The following is a 23,411-nucleotide window of genomic DNA, read 5'->3' as shown; positions in this document are numbered from 1 at the left end:
TCTTACCAACTCAATAATAAATAAACTAACCAATTAAAAAACCCAAAACTCTAAAACTTAAAAGAAAATGGGCAAAGGATTTGAGCACATACTTCACAAAGGAGATAGAAGGATAGCAAATAAGCACATGAAAAGATGCTTATCATCATTAGTCATCTGGGAAATACAAATGGAAAAGGAAATGACACACCACTAGAGACTATGAGAATGGCTAAAAATCCCAAACTGACAATGCCAAGTGCAGGTGAGGATGCTGAACAACCAGAACTCTTACATATTACTGCTAGGAACATGAAATGATACATAAACTGTGGAAAACAGTTGGTAGTTTCTCATAAAGTCAAATATATACTTGTTTTACAACCCAGTAATCCTACTTCTAGATATTAATTCAAAATAAATATAAACCTTTATACACAAAACAATTAAACAAATGTTTAGTAGTTGCAGCTATGTGTAATCAATTGCCTAAAACTGGAAAGAATCTAAATGTCCTCCAAATTGGTGAATGGATAAACAAAATGTGGAACATCCGTACAATGGAATTCCACTCAGAAATAGAAAGGAATGAATTACTCTGCTATAAAAAAAAGTATGGTTTCCTCAAAAAATTAAACATAGAACTACCATAAGATCCAGCAATCCCACTTCTGGGTATATATTCAAAGGAAATGAAATCAGTATCTGGAGATACTTCCACACTCATGTTCATAGCAACATTATTCACAATAGTCAAGAGATGGAAGCAACCTAAGAATGCCCATCAACAGATGAATAAAGAAAATGTGGTATATACATATAATGGAATATTATTTAGCCTTAAAAAAATCCTATCGTATGCTACAATATCAATGGATCTTGAGGACATTATGCTAAGTGAAATAAGTTAGTCATAAAAGACAAATACTACATGACTCCACTTATATGAGGTAGCTAAAGTAGTCAGGTAGTTGAGTTCTTAGAAACAGATAGTAAAATGGTGGTTTCTGGAAAGGCTGTGGGAGGGGGAAATGGGGAGTTATTCAATGGATATAGAGTTTCAGTTTTGCAAGAAGAAGAAGTTCTACAGATTGATTGCACAACAATGTGTATGTAGTTAGTTAACCACTACTGTACCATACGCTTAAAATAGTTGAGATGGTCATTTTTCTCTTATGGTTTTTTTTTTTTAAACCACAATTAAAAAAAAGGGAAACCATCTAGATACATTGCTACATACTACATGGGTAACTCTCAAATGTGTTACGCTAAGTGAAACGAGACAGGCTCAAAGGCTATTTATTGTATGACTTACTGTATGATTCCATTTATACGACATTCTAGAAAAGGTAAAACTGTAGAGACAGAAAACAGACCAGTGCTTTCCAGGTCCTTGGGATAGGGTAGGGTTTGATTACAAAGAGGCACAGGGACATTTTCCTGGATGATGGAACTGCTCTATATCCTAGTTGCAATAGTGATGGTCATACAACTGTATGCATCCTTCAAAACTTGAAGAACTGTACATTAAAAAGGGTAAAGAGTTGATATATTGCATAATGGTGATACCATTAACAGAAATAAAGAAGAGAGGAATTGACAGTTGGCAGGAAAGAACTGGACTTTGAACATGGTGACTTTGTGATGCTGATGAAAACATCCAGGAAGAGAGGTTCAAGGTAACTGTTGATGGGAATGGTTGAAATTATTGAGGGAGGCTGGCACCTAAAGACCCCTCTTCCCCCAAAATCCTGAGTGACAGTTGCATGTGGGATGTGAGAGAAGGAAGAGAGCTGTTAAGGCTAAAGCAAACATAACAAAGAAGCAAGAGGAACCAGATGATGCAGTGTCCCAAAAACCAAAGGAGGAGGAAATTTTGAGAAGAAAGGAGTGGTGGACAATGTTAAGTTCTGAAGTAGGGTGAAAAAGTTAGCTGGTTGAACAACTGAGAAGTCAATACTGACTTTAATGGAAGCACCTGTACTATGTGTGGCACACTGTACAATACTGGGTATGAGAAGTCACAAATATAGTGACACTCCTATTTTGTTTGAATGGGCTTCAAGAGAATTCAGATTTTAGCTGAACTCCATCTGGTCATTTGTGAGAAAGTGGACATTTCTACAAGCTCGCAAGGTTTTGCTTGTAGGTCTCTACATAAAAGCTTATCACATACTTTTGGAAATGTTCCATGTCAACATTCAAAAGATTGTGCTGTCTTGCAAATTAAAGTTAATGCAAATTTATCCAGGTAATCAATAACCATTTGTCAAAGCAGCACTGCATTTGGATTACTCAGGCTCACCCTTATGTAGTACAATACAGTATCTTCCAATGAGAAGGAGAGAGATAGCACTTCATATACAGAAGCCTATATAAATCTATAGTCAAGAACCTGAGTGACAGTTGCTATGTGATAAATGGTGGCCTCTGTGCTGTGTGTGTGCGTGCGTGTAGGTTAGTAATGTGTGTGTGGTTGTCTAAAAGCTCAGAATCACAATTCTTGCCTTGAACATTCAAAATTTCATCAGGTTCTTTTTGTTTTGTTTTAAAAACTTCACTAGGTATAACATATATCATAAACTTTGCCAGTTTTAAGTGGACAGCCCATGATGTTTAGTAAATATTTTGATAGTGTACTTATCTCCACAATTCAGTTTTTAGATCAATTCCAACACCCTAGAAAGTTGCCCATGCCTGTTTGTAGTTAATCTTTGCTCCCACCCTCAGTCCCAGGCAACCACTGATCTGTTTTTTTTTTCTCTTTAGTTTTGCCTCTTTCTAAAAATTTCATATAAATTGAATCGTTCAACATATCACCTTTGGAGTCTGCCTTCTTTCACTGGACATAATATTTTTGAGGTTTATCCACGTTATAGCATGGATTAGCATAGTGCTGAATGGTATTATTCCATTGTATAGAAATACCATGTTTTGCTTACCCTTTACCAGTTGATGGACATTAGGATTGCTCCTGGTTTTTTCCTATTGTGAATAAATACTATTGTGAACATTCATGTACAAGTATTTGTGTAGGCATATGTTTCCATGTGCTTATGAACTAGCTATTCATATATCTCTTTGGTAGATGGTCTATTCAAATCTTTTGCCTATTTTAAAAACTGAGTTGTCTTATTGAGCTATATGAGTTGGTCTGGTTCTTAATGGCAGACTAACAGTTAAGTCTGGATGAAATGTATACTCTTTGAGGACAGGTTAATTCTTCCTACCTTATGCCTTCACCTGCCACCATCACTAACATGTTTCCAGCCTACCTCTTTAGCACTCACTTCTTTCATCTTTTTCAGAATCTTTCAGCATCATAATCTCAGGCATTACACTTTAGCATATACTATCACGTCCTCTTATTAATCTTATCCACCCCAAAGTCCCATCCCTCCACCATGCCCTGTAACACATTTACTGAAAACAAACTCCCAGTCACTCTCAACTTAGTCTTTAATGTCTCCCCCACTTCCTCAGGAACTGAAACTGCTTTCACTTGAAGACCACAATGTCTTTGAAATCTGTTGACTCACAGGGGGGAGGGTAGATGACTTGTTGCTTCCCAATGCCACACTCAGATCCCTGTCCCCTGTCATCTTTCAATAGCTGCCAACCCTTTTTCTTTTGAAGTCTATGCCCTCCATTAATTTTATTTTTTTGCCTACCTCATTTACTGATATCACCAGTTTACATTTTTTCTCTTTTCAGTTGTTATCTTCAAGGACTGAAAATTAATTTTTCTCTACCTCTATGCATCACAGTCCTCCTGACTTACTACGTGCAGATAGAGTAAGTATACTCTATTCCATTCAACAGCCACTTGAGACCTCCAAATCATTCAAGTTACTCGGTTTTCAAGACCATTTTTGTGCACTGAGTAGCAGTGGACCCTGCTGACCGTATCCTATTTCTTTTTGAAACTTTCTCTTCCTCTGGCCTCTTCTCTCTTGGGTCTCCTACCTCTCTGCTTTTCCCCCTCATTTCCTATGTGTAGTTTCTCCGGAGTAATTGTCTTTGGACTCTAAAAGGCTTATTTCCAGCCTTGACTTCTGCTATGGACTGAACTGTGGACCCCCTACCCCCACTCAAATGTTGAAACTCTAACTCCCGGTGTGATGGTATTAGGAGGTGGGGCCCTCATGATGGGATTAGTGCCCTTATGGGAGGAGACACCAGGGAGCTTATTCTGGCTCTGTCTCCCACACAAGGACACAGTGAGAAGGTAGCTATGTGCAAGTCAGGAACCTGACCACACTGGCACCCTGATCTCACACTTCCAGCCTCTAGAACTGGGAGAAATAAATGCCTACTGTTTATGCCACCCAGTCTATGGTATTTTGCTATGGTGGCCCAAGTTGAATAAGATAACTAATGAGGTTGTACAAGCTGTAGATCCACATTTCCAATTGCCTGATGGACCTTTCTGCCTGGATGTCTTTTTTTTTTTTTATGAAATTTATTGTCAAATTAGTTTCCATACAACACCCAGGGCTCATCCCAAAAGATGCCCTCTTCAATGCCCATCACCTACCCTCCCCTTCTGCCTGGATGTCTTACTCCCACATCAAACTCAGTATGTTTAAGCCTTAACTGGTATTTTTCCTCTCCAACAAGTTTTTACTCTGTTGCTTCACGTATGTTACTGTACTAGCATTCATCTTTGACTTTTATCAATTTCTTACTTAATATTGTTATTACCTCTCAGATGCCTTTTCTGCTCTCGCTTTTCTGTTCCAAAATTTCTGTATTATTTCAAGTTATACCTCTCACTTCATCTTCCTGCATCTACTCCTCTCAGAACATCTTACAGAATAAAGAAAGGCTGTAGTGTTTCTGATTACACTTTAAGGTTCCACATGGCCAGAGAATAAATTCCAGACTCCCTAGTTTGCTTTCCAAGAACCTCTATGATCTAGTATGAATATATTTTTCGCAATCTATCCTCAGAACTTCCCTCTGTGCCTTCCATTTTGGCCAAATCACCCACTCCTTACTGTTTCCTTAGAACTTTAAAGATGTAAAGGGGCGCCTGGGTGGCGCAGTCGGTTAAGCGTCCGACTTCAGCCAGGTCACGATCTCGCGGTCCGTGAGTTCGAGCCCCGCGTCAGGCTCTGGGCTGATGGCTCGGAGCCTGGAGCCTGTTTCCGATTCTGTGTCCCTCTCTCTCTGCCCCTCCCCCGTTCATGCTCTGTCTCTCTCTGTCCCAAAAATAAATAAAAAACGTTGAAAAAAATTAAAAAAAAAAAAAAAAAAAAAGAAAAAAGAAAAAAAAAGATGTATATACTTTCCTGCCCCTTTGCTTACCTGGATTGGTATTTATTTCATGGCCCATTCTATCTTCCTTTAAGGCCTGTACAAAAGCACCACCTCCTCCACCAGGTGGTAGGTAAGTGAGGAAAATGTGGCTGCCCAGGTGTCTCTCCCACCCTCAGCACTCAGGTGTATGCTTTTTGAAGCTGTTCTATGAGAGGATGACCGTGGTAGATACAAAAGGGCATGTTTCTAGACTTTTTTTTTTTTTTAAAGTAGGCTCCCTGCCCAATGTGGGGTTTGAACTCAAGACCTGACACTGAGATTAAGTCTCATGTTCTACCAACTGAGCCAGCCAGGTGGCCAAGAAGGGCACATTTCTAGCTGGGTGCAGGAATAATGCCCTCACTGCCAGTTCTGCCTCAGCGATAGCTTTCAGATTTCTCCAGGTGGAATGCAGCTGTCTCGGAGCTATGAGTGGCCAGACTAATCCCAGTCTACTTTGTGTAACAGCTAGTACAGTTATGCCTTCTCTGTTCTGTGAGCCAAAGCTCCTGGAGGACAGGGTTTAGTTCTGATTCAGCTCTGGGCTCCCTAAGGACCTGGCGTTGTACCCTACTAGGCAAATGTTTTTGATAAATGAATAAATTTGTGAGAACATATGATGGCTATCTGGTTTAACAATCAAGCTCTGAAGAAAATGAAATTAGGGTGTTGAAGGTGTCCTTTTTTGAAAAAATTAAATAGCCATAAAACTTAAAAATGTTGGATATGAAAGGAAAAGAGGAGACCATCAGGGATGATGAGTACATTACCACATCTGACTTGGTGGTAAACTTCTGAGTTTGTAGACTTTCTAGAGCCATCCACTTCACTGGCAGCTTGGCGCCCGTTTTGTTGTGTACACTGTAGTACTCTTTATCATACATGTCTCTGGCCAGACCAAAATCAGCAACCTTGACAGTGAATTTTTCATCCAGCCTATAGAAAGGACAAAAATCATTACTGGTGGCCGAAATACAATAATTTACAGTGATGCTGAATATCTATAGGTCAAAACAAGGACTTGATATTTGAAATCCATTACTTCTGCAGGGTGGGCTTCATCTGGTCTCTACTAACGCTAAATTACAATGGAATTCTTGAATAAAAATGCTTGACATTTACATTACAAATTCAACAGGCCAAGGAAAGAGATCTACGTGTGGCATAAGAAAATCCCTTTTGCCTTAACAGTAAAGTTGGACCCCCCTCCTAGGTTTCCTTTGTTACTAAATCAAATATGCCAACTGACTATCCCAAGCAATTGTGTATCTTCACTTGTCAATTTATTAGTAATACTCAGTTTTATGAGGGATTATGATAGAGGACTGTTATTTTACCTTTTCTTTCTCAAATGGGCTAGGTTATTACATAAAATTCATGTATCTCACCTCTGAGGTAATAGAGAAGTAGGACACAGTAAAGCATCTAACAAAAACAGCAAGGTTCAACAAAAATCAATTTCCGCTCTCTGAGGCTATGTATCCTTTGTTTGAGCTGGCTTTTATGTTGTTACATTGACCAAAACCAAGGTAGGAAATTAATAGCACAGCTCTCTCATTCACACATACCATAAGTCATGAATCAGTGTTATGTGAGGGAAGAACTGAATCCATTACAAACTGTTGACTGTTGAATTATACAGCCCAGGCACCCAGACACAAATAAAGCTCTTTGTATATTCATTCCCCAATACCATTTTTGGTAGGGCTTCTGCAGACTGACTTCAAATCCAGTCTTGGGAAGTTGCAATATGTTGGTATTTGTGTTACCAGCCCTCTCCTTTTCACTGTAAAATGCTGAAGATCAAATTCTCCCTTCCAAACACTAATGCAGTGTGAAACCACAACATTGGGGGCTACTGGTGGGAAGGGAAAAGAAAAGCAAAAGCACACAACAGCTGTTTAAGACCCCCTCTGGAGAATTCCTTTTAAATTCTCCATTAGATAAAGCCTGAAAGCCCCGCCTACATCCCAGTGCTTACATATCGATTTAAAACTGTAACGGAAATAAAGGACTTTTGCATAAGAAGAGAAAACATCCTCACTAGCCTTCAACAGTGGGAAACAGATTCCTCCTTGTCACTTAATTTGGACTGTGGGCACAGAGATTCTTATACTTACATACAGTTTCTAGCAGCCAAGTCTCTGTGTACAAACTTTTTGCTTGCAAGATATTTCATGCCTTTGGCTACTTGAAGACCAAAGCCAATAAGATCTTTTACAGTTGGGTTCTGCAATCAAAGAGAATTAAAAACGCGTAAGCTAAGCATCTACTGATCTGTGAATTCTGAAATGTTTATAAGAATTATCTTGTTTCAAGCAATAACTCGTGCCTTGTTAATAACAGCAATCATGTATTAGATATCTATTATTTGAAAAGCACCAGGCTAGATGCTTATGTGAGTTTTGGCTAATGCTTATACACTTCTATAAGGCAGGTTCCATTTTCCAGATGAGGAAATGGAAGTGTTTTAAAATTATTCTGGTATGGTGGGGCTAAAAGAAGGAAGACCACTGCCACCGAAAAGATAGCTTGTTACTCACAATTCCCAAGAGGAGGGGGCACACCATGCCAAGTGAGGCCACAAAGGGAAGCAATGGGGTTGGTCTAGGAGGCAGAGGGAGCAATGGGAAAACATGGGCAAGAGCTTGTTTTGTGGTTCCCATGGGAAAGAATGGGTGACACAGGGTAAGCGGATTTAGGATTGGGCTAGTTTGAATAATTTCAGCAGGTTCTGAAGTGTAGGGGCTGTCTTCAGTTGCCTGGTACCTGGCCCTGAAGTGATTACAGCAGGTGGATAGTGTCCCAGAGTGTGAGAATTCTTTAAAGGAGGTGATTGGGGTATGGGCTTTGGATTGGTTGGTTTGCTTATAAAAGGCCTGCTCTTTGAAGATGAGCCATTTACTATCTTGGGGCTAGTCCTGGAAAGGGCCATCACTCCAAGGTCAGCAAGGCACTAGAAGTCAGAGCATCATAAATACACAGTTAATCTAACATTTGTATTGAACCCCAGAGGACTCCAAATAGCCAAAGCAATCTTGAAAAAGAAAAGAAATACTGGACTTCAGGGTATATTATAAAGCTATAATCATTAAGATATTACGGTATTGGCACAAAACCAGACACATATATTAATACAGAATAGAAAACTCAGAAACGGACCCACAAATAGTCAACTAATATTCCACAAAGTAGGAAAGAATATCCAATGGAAAAAAGACAATCTCTTTAACAAATGGTGTTGGGAAAACTGGACAGCAACATGCAAAAGAAAGAAAATGGACCACTTTCTCACACCATACATAAAAATAAATTCAAAATGGATGAAAGATCTAAATGTGAGGCAGGAAACCATCAAAATCATAGAAGAGAACATAGGCAGCAACCTCTTTGACATCAGCCATTGTAACTTCTTACTAGATACATCTCTGAAGGCAAGGGAAACAAATGCAAAAATGAACAACTGGGACTTCATCAAGATAAAAACCTTCTGCACAGTGAAGGGAACAACCAACAAAATTAAAAGGCAACCAATGGAATGGGAAAAGATACTTGCAAATGACATATCAGATAAAGAGTTAGTATCCAAAATCTATAAAGAACTTAAATCAAATTCAACACCCAAAAAACAAATAATCCAGTGAAGAAATGGGCAAAAGACATGAATAGACACTTCTCCAAAGAAGACATCCAGATGGCCAACCAACACGTGAAGAAATGCTCAACATCACTCATCATCAGGGAAATACAAATCAAAACTACAATGAAATACCTCCTTACACCTGTCAAAATGGCTAAAATTAATAACACAGGAAACAACAGATGTTGGTGAGGATGCACAGAAAGGGGAACCCTCTTACATTTGGCAGGAATGCAAAACAGAGCAGCCACTCTGGCAAATGGTATGGAGGTTCCTCAAAGAGCTAAAAATAGAACTATTTTACTACCCAGCAATTATACTACTAGGTTATTTACCCGAAGGATACAAAAATACTGATTTGAAGGGGCAAATGCATCCTGATGTTTATAGCATCATTATCAAAAATAACCGAATTACGGAAAGAGCCCAAGTGTCCAATACTGATGAATGAATAAAGAAGACATGGTATATATGTACAATAAAATATAACTCAGCTATTAAAGAGAATGAAATCTTGCCATCTGCAACAACGTAGGTGGAGCTAGAGTATGTTATGTTAAGTTAAACAAGTCAGTTAGAAAAAGACAAATGCCATCTGATTTCAATCACGAGTGGAATTTAAGAAACAAAACAGATGAACATGGAGAGAAAAAAACGGGAGGCAAACTGAAGAGACTCAACTAGAGAACAAACTGAGAGTTGCTGGAGGGGAAGTGGGAGGGAGGATGGGTTCAACGGGTGATGGGCATTAAGGAGGGTACATGTTGCAATGAGCATTGGGTGTTGTATGTAACTGAAGAATCACTAAATCCTACACCTGAAACGAATATTATACTATATGTTAACTAGAATTTGAATAAAAGGTTGAAACATAAAAAAATAAAGCAATACATGGTTAATATCAGCAGTTCAGAGAGAAATAAATCACCCAAAGCCACTCAGATGGTAAGTGGTACAGTTAGGATTTTAACCTAATCTGTTAGGCTCCAAAGCCCACACTGTAGTGATATCAATCACATTAGAAGCCCTCCAACTGGTATGAAAGTAACAACCTGCAACTATAATGGCTTGGATCCACACAGAAAACAGGAAATCTTATTCTCCAGAAATTTCATCCACAAAATTGGGTGGACAGAGGAATTCCTTTAGTAACTAACTATAAAAACTATATCTGAGGGGCGCCTGGGTGGCTCAGTCAGTTAAGTGTCCAGATCTTGGTTTTGTCTTAGGTCATGATCTCACGGTTTGTGAGTTTGAGCCCCGCATCAGGCTCTGCGCTGACAATCCCTTCTTGGGATTCTCCTTTTCTCTGCCTCCTACCCTCAAAATAAATAAACTTAAAAAAAACACAAAAAACATATATGAAATCGCACAGATAACATTGTGGCTGGTAGCCCTGCTGGTACTTGGCCTTCAGGAACAGAGTATCTCTTCTTCAGCAGCCGCTGTGGGGGTTGTGGGCTCAAGAGGCAGCTACTAGGGGCCCTGCAAGGAGGGCTGCAGCCCCCTTAATGCACACAACATGTGGAGAGGCCAGTTTCTTGTGTTTTAGGCTTCTTTTTAGAATGTATCTTGTTAGTGGTTGTAATATAGTATCCCGGGACCATAAAAACAGGCCCTGGTACTGGATAATAGGAAATCTCTACCATGCTTGAATGCTGGGGGAATACTATTCTAGAGAAGGCAGCATGTCCATTCAGATGAACTCACCAGGACAATGACAAGTTAAATTAGAAAAGTGGGATCTGTCGGTAGCTTTCACTTTGTAAGGTAAATTCACCTTATCTGCAAAAATTCACAGCTAGGGAGTATTTCATTCTTTTGGTTGAACACAAAATATTTCTTTCCTATCCTAGAGCTTATTTCTTTTGAGAACCTGACCCCATGTGTCTTGTTTTTGATCAAGAGTAAAGTTACTCCATTTACTCCCAGAGGCCTGGATGCAGGAGCCAAGAAGAAGCCTGAGATCACCTGTGCCTTCAGTTCCCAGGACTCCTTCCACTTCCCTCCCTGGCCTGACCACTTACTTGCTCACCCTTTAGGCATAAATGTCACTAAGAAAACTCTCACTTGCAAGAACCTAAGAACCTCTTTTGTAATCCTGAGCTCATTCATCCAGCAAATATGACTGAAGGTCTATGTGCTGAACACACTTTAGGAGCTAAGTCTAAAGCAATAAACAAAATACACAGAAATCCCTACTGTCATGAGCTTGCATTCTAATGGTGTGTGTGTGCACATCCATATATACATGTATTATATAGCTATTATGTATTTGGTTATTGTTCAGTATAGCACTGTTCAATAGAAATACAATGCAAACCATACATATAATCACGTTCTAATAGTCACATTAAAAAAATAGAAAGAAACAGGTAAAATTGGTTTTCATAATATATTTCTCAACTCAAGAAATACCATTTCAACGTGTAATCGATATAAACAATTATGAGATATTTTACCTGTTTTTATACTAAATATTCAAAACCTGGGATTTACAGCACACTTACACTAACAGTACGTCTCAATTCAGACTAGCCACATTTTACATATGGCTCATGGCCACAGTAGCACACTGCTTAGGCCTACTGTATCAGATGATGGTAAGTATGATGGAGAAAAATAAAGCAGCGGATAGGAGACAACAGACAGGAGGCATGGGGGTGAGGTGGGTCAATTACTTAGGCCAGGAAAGCCTCATTTTGAAGATGACATTAGGGCAAAAAGCTGAAGCTGATGAGAAGTGACATATGTGGCTATCTTGGGGAAAGTGTTCCAGGCAGACGGAACAGCAAATACAAAGGTTCTGAATTAGGACAGTGGGTGAAGGTTGAAGAATACTAAGGGATTCATTTGTAATTAGTTCTTCTGTGTTTTTCCTTCTAGGGTTAAAATCCCATGTGGGCTGAGGCTCATTCTGCCTCTATGTCTCTTGTGCTTTCTGTTTTTGGCAATTAGTAGGCACTCAAAAATGATTAATTGTGCCTATCAGAGGGATGGTAGATCAAGGCAGTTTGCAGGACAGGTAAGAATCATTGCCCCTGGGAAATCCTTCTAGGTACCACTATCTTCCCATCAGGATAGGGGATTTTGAGGTACAAGTGAATTGAATTAGCCTCTATATAGCTGAATGGTGCAAACATTTTACATGTGCTTCTTTGAAAGCTTTAAAAAATTTTAAAAACAGCAACATTTTGAAAAACTCGTTGGCTTATAGCTAGTTTACCAGTTAATAACCTTGGTAATATACTTACATGAGTCTCATTTCTGATGAAATTTCGAAGATCTCCATGTTTCATATATGGTAGGACCACCAGTGGAGACCCCTCACTTCGAAGGCAGATTCCCAAGAGTGAGAGAACATTTGGATGACTAAAATCTTTCATGATGATTCCCTCAGTCAGAAACTGGGAAACTTCACCTATGTCAGTGATTCCTGAGAAATCCAGCAGTGGAGACATTAACTTCATTATGGACCAATAAATACTCGGTCAAGTTCAGATAGGGAGAGTTATGGAATGTAAAACCACAGGGCTGAATCCTGTCCTGACACCTCATCCTCAGACTGTTTTTTAATAATACGTTTGAATAAATGATGTCACCCTGCAGTGGGCCCTCAAGTCACCCCCAAACTCTACCAATCAGTTTGTCTCATACAGAAAAAGGAAAGGGAAGCAGACCAATCTATTTCTGTAGTGACTGTCTAGGGCTGAGGTTGGCAAACTACTCTAAAGGGCCAGATAGTAAATATTTTTTCGCTTTGTGGGCCATATGGTCTCTGCTACAAATACTCAACTCTGCCATTGTAGTGCAAAAACAGCCACAGACAATTATCTATAAAAACAGTCACGGGGCCAGAGTTTTCTGATCTCTGGACTAGGAGGGTTTGAAGACCAATCGTTGTCATATGGTTTCTAAGTAGACTTTTTCTGGTGTAACAGTTTCTATTCATTTCCAGAGAGAGATCCTGAGGGTCCGACACTACTTGGCACTGATGAAAGGTTAATGACCTTTGATTTATTAATCTGACTAGTATCTGTGTCAGTGATGATATTCTTTTACAATGTAATGCATTCTGAGATGAGTCCATGTGGATAGAATAGAGATTAATGAACACCAGAGACAGAGAAGGATTTCTTGCTGTTAGGAATGTTCTGAGTACAATGAGCAGTGTGCTGTCTTGTGAGGCAGATATTATTGACAATCATACTTAATCCATTACAGTTTGTAGTTAGGTTTCATATAAACTGTCCCTTTAATTTAGAAATTTAGAAATATAGGTCAAAAAGGCAAGCACACTGACTTGACATGTGAAACCTCTCGGCAAAGGTGAAGCCAGGAAAACTCTTAGTATGAGGGGTACATTGGGTTGTACAAGAGAGTAATTTATGCCTTCCTTGCGTCTCCAGGTCATCAATAATCTTAATGTCTAGAAGCTTCTTTGTTTCTTGAACAGAGTATACATTCCACTTAAAAACATTTTCTCAATAACCTCTAAATTTTTTTTTTAAATTCTAGCATTTAAAAGGGGGTAAGTATCACTTGTTTAGGAAGTTCATTTTTGTAGAATACCTCATGCAGATAAATGAGATATTGCTACACTTACAATTTTCTGCCAGCATATTTTTCTCCTGTTGGTCTTATTTCATTTTTAAATCTTTTTAATGAAAGTTGTGGTTAAAAAATAATTATAATAATTCTTCTGGGTAAAATGAGTCATTATTACTGTATGTGCCAACATGCTTCCAATAGTTTCCATAAAACAAATATTATAAGGCAAACATAGCTAAATGACACTCAGTTAATCCAAGAACCTCACTGCTCCTATACTCTTATGTATGAGGGCTCTGAGAAATAATTTCTGAGGAAATATTTCAAAAAGAATTTAGACCAAACAAATTTTCAGGATTAGATCCCTAATTCCAGCAGGGGCTGATTTTTCCACAAGAGAAGGTCGAAATCAACATTTTATTATGAACTATTTAATAGTTAGCAAACCATGGAGGTGACTCCGCTGTTAAAGTATCACTTACTATTCAAGGATTTCACAGCACAGTGAATCTTCTTGTCATCGCTGTCCAATAAAGTCCCATGGTACACACACCCAAAATGTCCTACATGAAAGAGGGAATTTGGTTAGTGTTGTATTACTTGTAACTATGCAGCATCACTTGCGAAGCCCTTTGTGATCTTCATTTCCTTCTTTTTTCCACACGGCAAAAAAGTGCATTGTTTCTTACACTTTTAATTAATAGTACCACTACATGTGTCTGTTAAAACATGTATATATAATGTACTTCACTCTAAGATACAAGCTATATGATTATTTAATACATGGTAAAAAAAAAAAGCTAGGTTCTATAACTCTTATTAAAAGCTAATAAAGCAAAATATTCAACTACAGTGGAACCACTGAACAGAGGAGTAACATCTACCTCATAAAAGAAATTTATTGTTTTTAAGGATCAAATACTATCTTTTAAATATGAAAAGAAAGTTTTATCACATGAAGAAATGCAACAAAATCAGTTCCCTATATTCCAGTAAGCTAAACTGAAATAAAAATGTTACCATTAGGAATAAGATTAGCATTATAGAATAAAGATTTCCCCCATTAGTCACTGGTTAATACGTAATCCAGGTTGGCAGAAACTGAAAGGCAACTGCCCAAATGAAGCAAATTCACTCTGAGTCATTTCATCTAGTTCTCTCTGGGTTTAGCCACATCACTTTCCAATGGTAGCCTTTCATCCAGTGGCAGTAATTTTCCCCAGAGGTGCCAAACGTCTGATAGCTGTGGAAGGCCCTAATTAATTAATTCATCCACCCAGCCAAGATTCCCTGAGTTCCTAGTGTGTGAGTGTCAGGCATTAGCTTACCCTCTCGTAAAGTGAAGATGAATAAAATAAAACCTATGCTCTTGAGGGCTCAAATTCTACTGGGAAAAATGTATAAATAAATAATAGTTAATATTTATAGAATCATTAATGGTTACTACTTCCTAAGAGAAATAATTGCCAGTTTAGCACCTTTACTAATAAAAATTAAAAATTCTAATTTTATAATGAATAGAAATAGAACGTAATTGGTGAGACCGCATACTCTAAAACTGGTGCAACTTCTGGAATTTATAGGCTAAATAGAACTAAATATTACTCTGATGTAAAACAGGGTTGCTGATAGTGAAGCTACTGTTAGGAAGAGGGAGCACTCTAAGGACTAAAACCTGGAATATGTGACAGAGGAAGGTATGGATGAGGTCACAGGAAAATGGGAAAGTCTTGTGTTCATGTAAGGCAAACTGTCCCATCAGCTTCCTCTGCATCAGGCTGACAGATGCCTGCTACCTCTTGTCGCACGTATAGAATAAAAGGCCATTTAGTATCAACGGCATAGGTTTTTTAGAAAAAAAGAGAAAAGCGCAGTTCATTTCCTGGCTTCTGGTTGGTTTCTTTTCCTGCTAAATAATTCCTCAAACACTATGTATGCAAACTGTTATTGCTGCTTTGGCTGACTTATTACAAATATTCATCATCTTTGTATAAAGAAATTGGAGTACATTGTAGAGATGATATATGCTGCTTCAGATCAGGGTAATGCTATAAATTCAATCTTTTGATTCTGTCCAGCAGTGTACAAACTGCTATAAGCCAAGACTTCATAGAGCTAGTCACTGTTGTCTGGGCAAAGAAAGACTGGAGGAAGATATGAGTAAAAATATTGAAACTTAATGATTTTTATAAAGAAGTAAATAACACCTTCCAAGAAACTATACTGGCCATAATGATAATGGTAAGGAAAGGGTGTGATTTATTTTTCATATGTTTACAAGATTATCAAATTGCCTCCCTGCACGGGGGCAAATCCCCTTGGATATGATTTGTAGGGCTGTATTTCTGCAGAACGAAATCAAGTGTACTTGTTATCACTGCTCTTTCAGTTGCTTTCACCATTGTCTAAGCTTCTAATCTGCAAAGGGAGAAGATAAAATGCTTACTGGAAAACTGTATTTAACAAAGAGCTGAGTGGAAATACTTACCTCTTCCTATGACTTCATTGAAATGCACAATCAGACTACTTGGCCCAATCACTACGTGCTGGACTGCCTGGACCAGCTCTGGATTTAGAGCACTGAGGTCAATGTGGACAGTATTTTGCAGTAATGGACTGGATATATCAGAGTCCCCACTATTAAGCATGGGGGACAGGTCCGTCAGAGGATACTGTACTTGTCTGCACGATCCATTCTGAGATGAGTTAGGAAACTGGTCTGCAAGACAAAGCAAAATTACTAGAAAACAATAGCAAAACCTCACTTAGTGGAGACTACAACAAGGGCAGCAAATTCAATCAATAATGAATTCTGAATTTTATAATTTAAGGAATGGTAGTTTAGTTGTTGAATGAGGCTAGAAAGAGCCTTGACAAAGGAACTGATTTAATAAAAATGATAAGGTGGGAAAAGATACTGGCTTATATATACAAGAGTTATAAAACAATGTTTATAAATTTTCGTTTAAATAAACTAGACATTAACTTTGAAACCTTGTTTACCCTCTTCATTTCCTCTTCTTATATATAGCAAAAAGCCATGCTTGAGGTTAATTTTTTATTTGTTATATTTATATATATACATATATATACACATATATATGTGTATATATATATATATTATTATTTTTTTTTTTAATGTTTATTCTTGACAGAGAGATAGAGCATGAGCGGGCAAGGAGCAGAGAGAGAGAGGGAGACACAGAATCTGAAGCAGGCTCCAGGCTCTGAGTTGTCAGCACAGAGCCTGAAGCGGGGCTCGAACTCAAGAACCGCGAGATCATGACCTGAACCGGAGTTGGACACTTAACCAACACAACCATCCAGGTGCCCCATAATATGGTATATTCTTAAGATTGGGAAGCAGCAAAAGTAGTTTGCCTTTGACAGACTAGTGTTTATTAATGGGATTAATTAGTATTGCTAAACCTATATGGATTCCTGGCCAAGGGAAAATATAGTATGGTGACATTTTATATATACGTATACGTATGATTAGAAATATATAATACTCAAATTTTTGGAATTGAAGTCTTTTCACATTAGTGGCAAATTCTCTCCTATGTGGTGATGGCAGCAGATTTAATGTGACTGCTGTTCACAGAAGGCTAGAAACGGGTTAGTATGCCATCCCCACTGCTTAGTTGAGGGCACTTGGAAAGGAATCAGCATTCCTTCTTTGTTGATCTTTACAACCAAAGCTCTGTAAGAGTCTCAGACAAGGTCCCCCACTGTAAGGTGAAGCTTTTTTTAAATAAGAGCTGTGTATTAACAGCTCACTGAGAATCTTGTAGGGCTGAGAATATAATTTCTTAATGAGAAACAGGGCAGAGAAGCCACCAGTTAGTTACTTTGCCCTTTCCACTGGGAATTCAAACCTGTCAAGGAGAGGGCATCATATCTACAACTGATGTGAAGATAAACTAGGCAGGGCACTGAAATATATTAGCATATAACATGGGGAGATGGGAGAGGGCTTGGGAGGGTCCCTGTTGGCACTAAAATATAATATAGCTTGTTTGCAAATGACCAGGAAAATTAGAACTTGAGAGAGGGGCATAAAAAGAAAGTTGGTGGTACTCTATTCCTAACCCTGTTTAAGCATTTGTAGTATTTTCCATAATGCAGTTAGGTTATCAATTTGGCTAAAACAGTAAATCTCCATAGTGGTTCTACAAAAGCTTTGGGGGCCACCTATAGCTATAGTGACTGGCTGGAAATAAGACAGATGCAGCCTTAAAGAAAGGATGCAGAACATCAGGTGAGTACCTGGAATGTTGGATGGGTGAGGGAAGAAGGGAGCCTACTTGGGTGCCTGGTTTCTTTAATCCTAGAGTCGGCTTCTCCAAAACTTCCCCAAGGGGTAATGCAAACAAGCCTCTCTGAGCTCAGTTCCTTCACCTTCACTTCTCAAACCTTTGCATCTGGAGATCAGAGTTCTAAATTCTCAAGGGTGCAGAGACTGAGGGAAATCCTTGGTAAGATACAGGAAAAAAGTCCTCTGGTATAGAAAACCTCTGGTTTTTGAGCAATAGCAATTGTTCGAAAACCAATTTAAACCATCAATGTGTGATTCTGCTGTAATGCCACCGAGAATTCTAGGTCTGCATGAAAAGACTGATGAGGAGGCTGTCTCCACTAGATATATATAGAAAAGCTGTGTAGCTGCCTATTCATTAGGTGCTGGCTGTGCATTTCCTCATTCTTCCCTCTGGATGAACTTCTTTTGTCTATTTTACTTTTTCACATCTTGAAGGTTCAGGTTCAATTTTAGAAAGAGGATGAAAGACAAGCCTTTTGGTAATGATGAAAGAGGCTGAAGGAAGATTAAATACGTTTTTTTTAAATTACTTGTGAATTTTAATGATCTCAGATTAGAGCTATTAAGTATGAATATAAAATACTAATAGATATACATTTCAAAGATATAAACTGGGTTTTATTTGTTCATGTTGTTAAGGGCATGGATTTTCAAAGGCAAATGGAGTCATGTAGGCAAAGAATATTTGTATGTATCTCTACAGAATTAATATAAGCTTCAAAAAATAAGAGGCAATGAGTGTTAAAAAAGTTAAAATGTTAAGTGTCTCAGTGCTCTTGTACTTGTTTTGATGAGCAATTTCTAGTTTTCCAGTATCCTCAATCATCTGTGACTCATTTTATTTGTCCAATGGTAAATATTCAACCAGGGAAGTGCTGTACTTGACTCACGTCCTGTAACTTCTAAAGATAATGAGGCAGATACAATACAGACATTTTGCTTTTACCAGGAGATTTTAAATAAGACAATGTGAAATTCTCCAGTTAACCTTACCATTATTAGGTCTAGTGTTTTGCAAAGCAGATGGTGTTAACCACTCCTTTTTAAATAGCATAATTGCAGGTTTTTATTGGATAAGACTCAGAATATATCCAAGTCCTGGAATGCTGGTGGGTAAAAGGCTGTGTACTAATAGCTCACTGAGAATCCTTTAAAGGAATCTTTAAAGGAATATGAGAGGTATAATTTAAATGTTTGAGGATTAAGAGGTAAAAAAATGCATCGGTGCCCACTTACATAAACAAAAGTTTGTATCTTAACTCTTCCTGGGTTGTTAAAGAAAGCTTCACAATTTCTTCTCATTGAACTCTGATAAAGAACTTACCTTTGCTCAAATGATTTTAAAATTAACCTTTTTGTGAGAAGAAAGTTTAAAGACTCAAACTCTAATGTAATATATAAGTGAGTCCATTTAAAAATAAGAGTCATATAATTCTATGTCAAATTAAACTTAATTCTCTGGCCAAAGAAGATGTAAATGCTTCTTTTTTTTTTTAATAAAAATATAAAGGGAAAAGCAAAAATAAACAACAATGCCACAACCCACTGAGGTATACGTATAGGTATTTCTTAGAATGATAAACTGAAATATACCTTCTGGAAAAGTAGCTCGGTAGTCTACAGATTCATTTGAAACCATTTCTGTAGTTGGGCTTACACTTCGGGCACTTACAAGCCTATCCAAATGAGGAGTGTGTACTCTTGCATCATAGCGAACTAATTCACTGCCCAGATCTTAAAACAGAGAGAGAGAAAGAGCTTGTTAAAGATTTGGCTATCATGGGTCCCAGTAGACCTTGACCCAGTGACCAGAACTCATGGGTTTTGTGGATTGCACATAAGACAACACACATGAATCTACGGCAATTTTAAACTGTAATGACTGTATACTTCAGGTAACCTCTTAAAGAAAATAGTAATAACAACAAAAATGCACCTTTAATTTGCTTTCTCTTTTTCAGCCACAGGAAAACCCCAAGTAATAGTAAGAGTATTATTGATATTGAGATAACACCAACAATCAATCCTGTGAAATTCTGATCTGGTTGAACTATTACTTTTCCAAGGATGGTTGAAGAAACTGCTTGCTTCCACTAAAAATGACAAATACAGAAAAGTCAGAATTTAGTAATGATAAATACAAAATATACTACACAGGTTGACTCACAGTCTCCTTGGACCCAAAGCACCACCTGGTTATTAGTGTTCTACTAGTGGCATAATTACCTTCAGAGCAATAAGATATTCCTCAATTCTGTTTTAGATAATAATTCTGTTCAAATAATTAGGGGCTACTGATTCCTAAAGTACTTATATGATGCTTAGCTGTTTACACTTATAACTAGATATTAAGGATAAAAAAATAAATAAAGAAAGAGTTTGATCTTGAGGAACTGAATTCCAGAAAGGGAAACAAATACATAGGTAAGTGATAATATAATGTGAAATATACCCTGGAAATATGAATAAACAGTAAGAAACAGAGACAACAGGACACTGATTCTGTCCTGATGGGTTGGGTAGAGGGCAGAGAAGACTCTTCTTAAGACATAAATAATCATATGGAATAATAAAGTTGTATAAATTTTTATTTCAGTTTTGATACCCTGAAGAAACCTTTGAGGATCCTTCTGGCTCTAACATGGTATGATTTTTAGGATTTATGGTCCTTTTTAATTTCAAACTCTGATATCATGATTCAGCTTTAAATTTTCTAATTTTTTTTGTACTTTCCCATTTTATAACTTTATCTCTGACCATTTCATAACTTTTTAGAAGACTTCAGGAACGCTTTAAAAATCATTGATTCTTGGATAAACAAAATGTGATATATTTATACAATGGAATATTCAGCCTTAAAGAGTAATGACGTTCTGACACATACTACAACATGGATGAATTGTGAAAACATGCTAAATAAAATAAACCAGCCACAAAAGACCAAATACTGTATGATTCCACTTATAAATGAAATATCTAGAATAGACAAATTCATAAAGACAGAAAATAGATTAGAGGTTACCAGGGCTGGGGAAGAGGAGGGAGTGTGATGGTACCGTTTAATGGTTCTAGGGTTTCTGTTTGGGGTGACGGAAAAGTTTTGGAATTAGACAGTGGTGATGGTTGCACAATGTTGTGAATGTAATTAATGCCACTGAGTTGCACACTAAACAATAGTTAAAATGATACATGCATGTGGCCACAATTTTAAAAATTAATGTAATACACCCAAACCACTGAACTGTACACTTTAAATGTGTGAGTTGCATGGTGCAACATGAAAGAAGTTAGTTTATTTCCTATTTTACTTTGTCCATGCATTTGAGATCACTGTGGAGAACAGACAGATGTTGGCTTTTGCTTCCTGGTGCTAAGAAGTGGGGGTAGGGCACTCTTGGATGTGCTCTTATTCTTCCTGAGAGTTACAATAAATTTTGGCAAAAGTGGGGCATGATGGAGAGGGACTATGGCTAGGCAGGACTTTTTTTTTTTTTAAATGAAGTTTATTTATTTTTGAGACAGAGACAGAACATGAACGGGGGAGGGTCAGAGAGAGGGAGACACAGAATCTGAAGTAGGCTCCAGGCTCTGAGCTGTCAGCACAGAGCCCGATGTGGGGCTCGAACTCACAGATCGTGAGATCATGATCTGAGCCGAAGTTAGATGCTTAACTGACTGGGCCACCCAGGCGCCCCTAGACAGGACTTTTGAGATGAAGGCTTGGAGGGAAACCCACTGAAGGCTTGGAAGGAAACAGTGCAACAAAAACTCACTAATTCTAAAATAACAACTAAGAATCAAGGCTGAGCTGATGAGCTAAAGCCAACACACAAATGAGCTTTAATGATTTCTTTTAAGCATGCAAGTGACATAATTATACTGGCATTTTTATTTACATCATGAGAGGAATGCAGGAATCCCACCTCTATATTTAGCTCGTTGTTCAATTTCAGCAGGTCATTGGGGACCTTGCATAAAACAGCTTCAGAATCTGAGTATATAGTCTCACAGCTCTTATTTCCAACTTTTAACACTTCACCTTTAACTGCTTCAGGGTCAATATCATTTCCCTGAAAGAGAAAAAAGGAGGTGGTTAACACTTCACAGTTTGGTAGGAATGCTAACAATTGTGCAAGAACATAAATATACTGCAAACACAGGCCATGTTGTTTGCCAAGGCACATAATTTTATGATATTCCTTTCCATGGGAATTGGATAGTTGCAAGAAAGCATGACCATTTTGGGGCACTAATTAGGATTCAAAGCATTATAGTCTTTTTGTTTTGTTTTGTTTTTTAAGACTTTATTTTTAAGTAATCTCTACACCCAATGTGGGCCTCAAACTTACAACCCCGAGATCAAGAGTCACATGCCCTAGGAACTGAGCCCCTACAGCTTTCCCATCAAATTGGATTTTAGAGCAAAGGAGAGATTCTTATTTCACACCTTTCCAACCAAATTTACCTTATTAAAGTATAGTGGGTATCAATGGTTGGCATAAAGGAGGTAATTTAGAGATTCAGTTGTGCTAACACTGCCTCATGGAGTGACACTGAACCTTGGCTTCACTTTTAGAATCACATTGAGAGCTTTACAAAATAACTGATGCCTGGGTCCCATCTCCAGAGATTCTGATTTAATTGATCTATGTTAATATATTCCTTTTGTGTTTGAGTTTTCATCCTTTTCATCCTTTCTTCACAGCTGAATCTTATACATAAATAAATTCGTTTTTACAGAATGTCCCATGAGATGCCGTATGACCCTCATTATGATTTGAGAGCATGATTACATTATTCTGACCAATTATAGTTACATGGGGATTTAAAAAAAATATGAAACTTGACATATTTAGTTGACTGAAAGCATTTAAAAAATACCAACATTTTGTTGAAGAAACCAATTGTTAGCCTTGGAAAAGAAGTGAAAACATAGGTACAACTTCTCATATCAAGACTTAATAAGTGCAGTTATTTATTAAAAAGTGAAAAAGGAGATATATCAAAACATGGACAAACAGCAGCCAGTAATAACTACAGTGCTGCTACTTTGTTTTATGTGATCTTTAATACTTGGCAAACTGCTTTTATGTACACTGTCTTACATGGATCTCAATAGATTGGTAGGTCAGAAATCATTCTGGGAAAAGAAGATGGAAGGAAATACTTTTTTCTAACATAAATCTGGATTCTAAGATAAAATGGGATAGAGACAAACTGTATGCTTCTATTTTCTAGATATTTCTAGAGGCAGTGTGTGTATGCCATTGAACCAGGTCAGCCACACAGGGCAATTCAACATAAAAGCACATAAATCTAACAGGTCACTTTGGGGCTTCAAATGACAACTTGTTGGTTAGGTCTGAGGAGGGGTAAGGCACTCACTCACATATTGGAGGGAATTCAGGGAATGACAAAGAAAAGAGATTAAAGAGCTGAAGGGCTTGATTTATGAGGGAATGACTAAAATGTGTCTTGCTTGCTTAGATAATAATGAAGGCTGGGGGAAGGGATGAACACACTACATTTGAACTCCAAATGCTCCTTTTAGGCACAGGCTCTCCTTGGATGTTGCATAAAGGTTTCTCTAAAACAAAAACAGACCATTCAGCTAAACAC

The 23,411-nt window shown here is 37.9% G+C and overlaps 1 protein-coding gene across 1 annotated transcript in view; it reads right to left on the bottom strand.

Annotated features, from left to right (window-relative positions):
* MET (MET proto-oncogene, receptor tyrosine kinase) overlaps positions 1-23,411 on the bottom strand; it is a 112,774-nt gene that overhangs the window by 5,545 nt on the left and 83,818 nt on the right. Inside the window, exons 12-19 of the mRNA XM_049642969.1 lie at positions 21,716-21,862; positions 19,729-19,885; positions 19,386-19,526; positions 15,960-16,190; positions 13,954-14,034; positions 12,175-12,356; positions 7,401-7,510; positions 6,051-6,216 (exon numbers count right to left, since the gene is read on the bottom strand). Coding sequence (XP_049498926.1) covers positions 6,051-6,216; positions 7,401-7,510; positions 12,175-12,356; positions 13,954-14,034; positions 15,960-16,190; positions 19,386-19,526; positions 19,729-19,885; positions 21,716-21,862 — 1,215 coding nt within the window. The remainder of the gene's footprint in view (positions 1-6,050; positions 6,217-7,400; positions 7,511-12,174; positions 12,357-13,953; positions 14,035-15,959; positions 16,191-19,385; positions 19,527-19,728; positions 19,886-21,715; positions 21,863-23,411) is intronic.

Source organism: Panthera uncia, chromosome A2 (genome assembly GCF_023721935.1).
Source record: "Panthera uncia isolate 11264 chromosome A2, Puncia_PCG_1.0, whole genome shotgun sequence".
NCBI classification, from domain to species: domain Eukaryota; kingdom Metazoa; phylum Chordata; class Mammalia; order Carnivora; family Felidae; genus Panthera; species Panthera uncia.
Note: the sequence above shows the minus strand (reverse complement) of the source record. Positions and strands in the feature narration are given on the sequence as shown.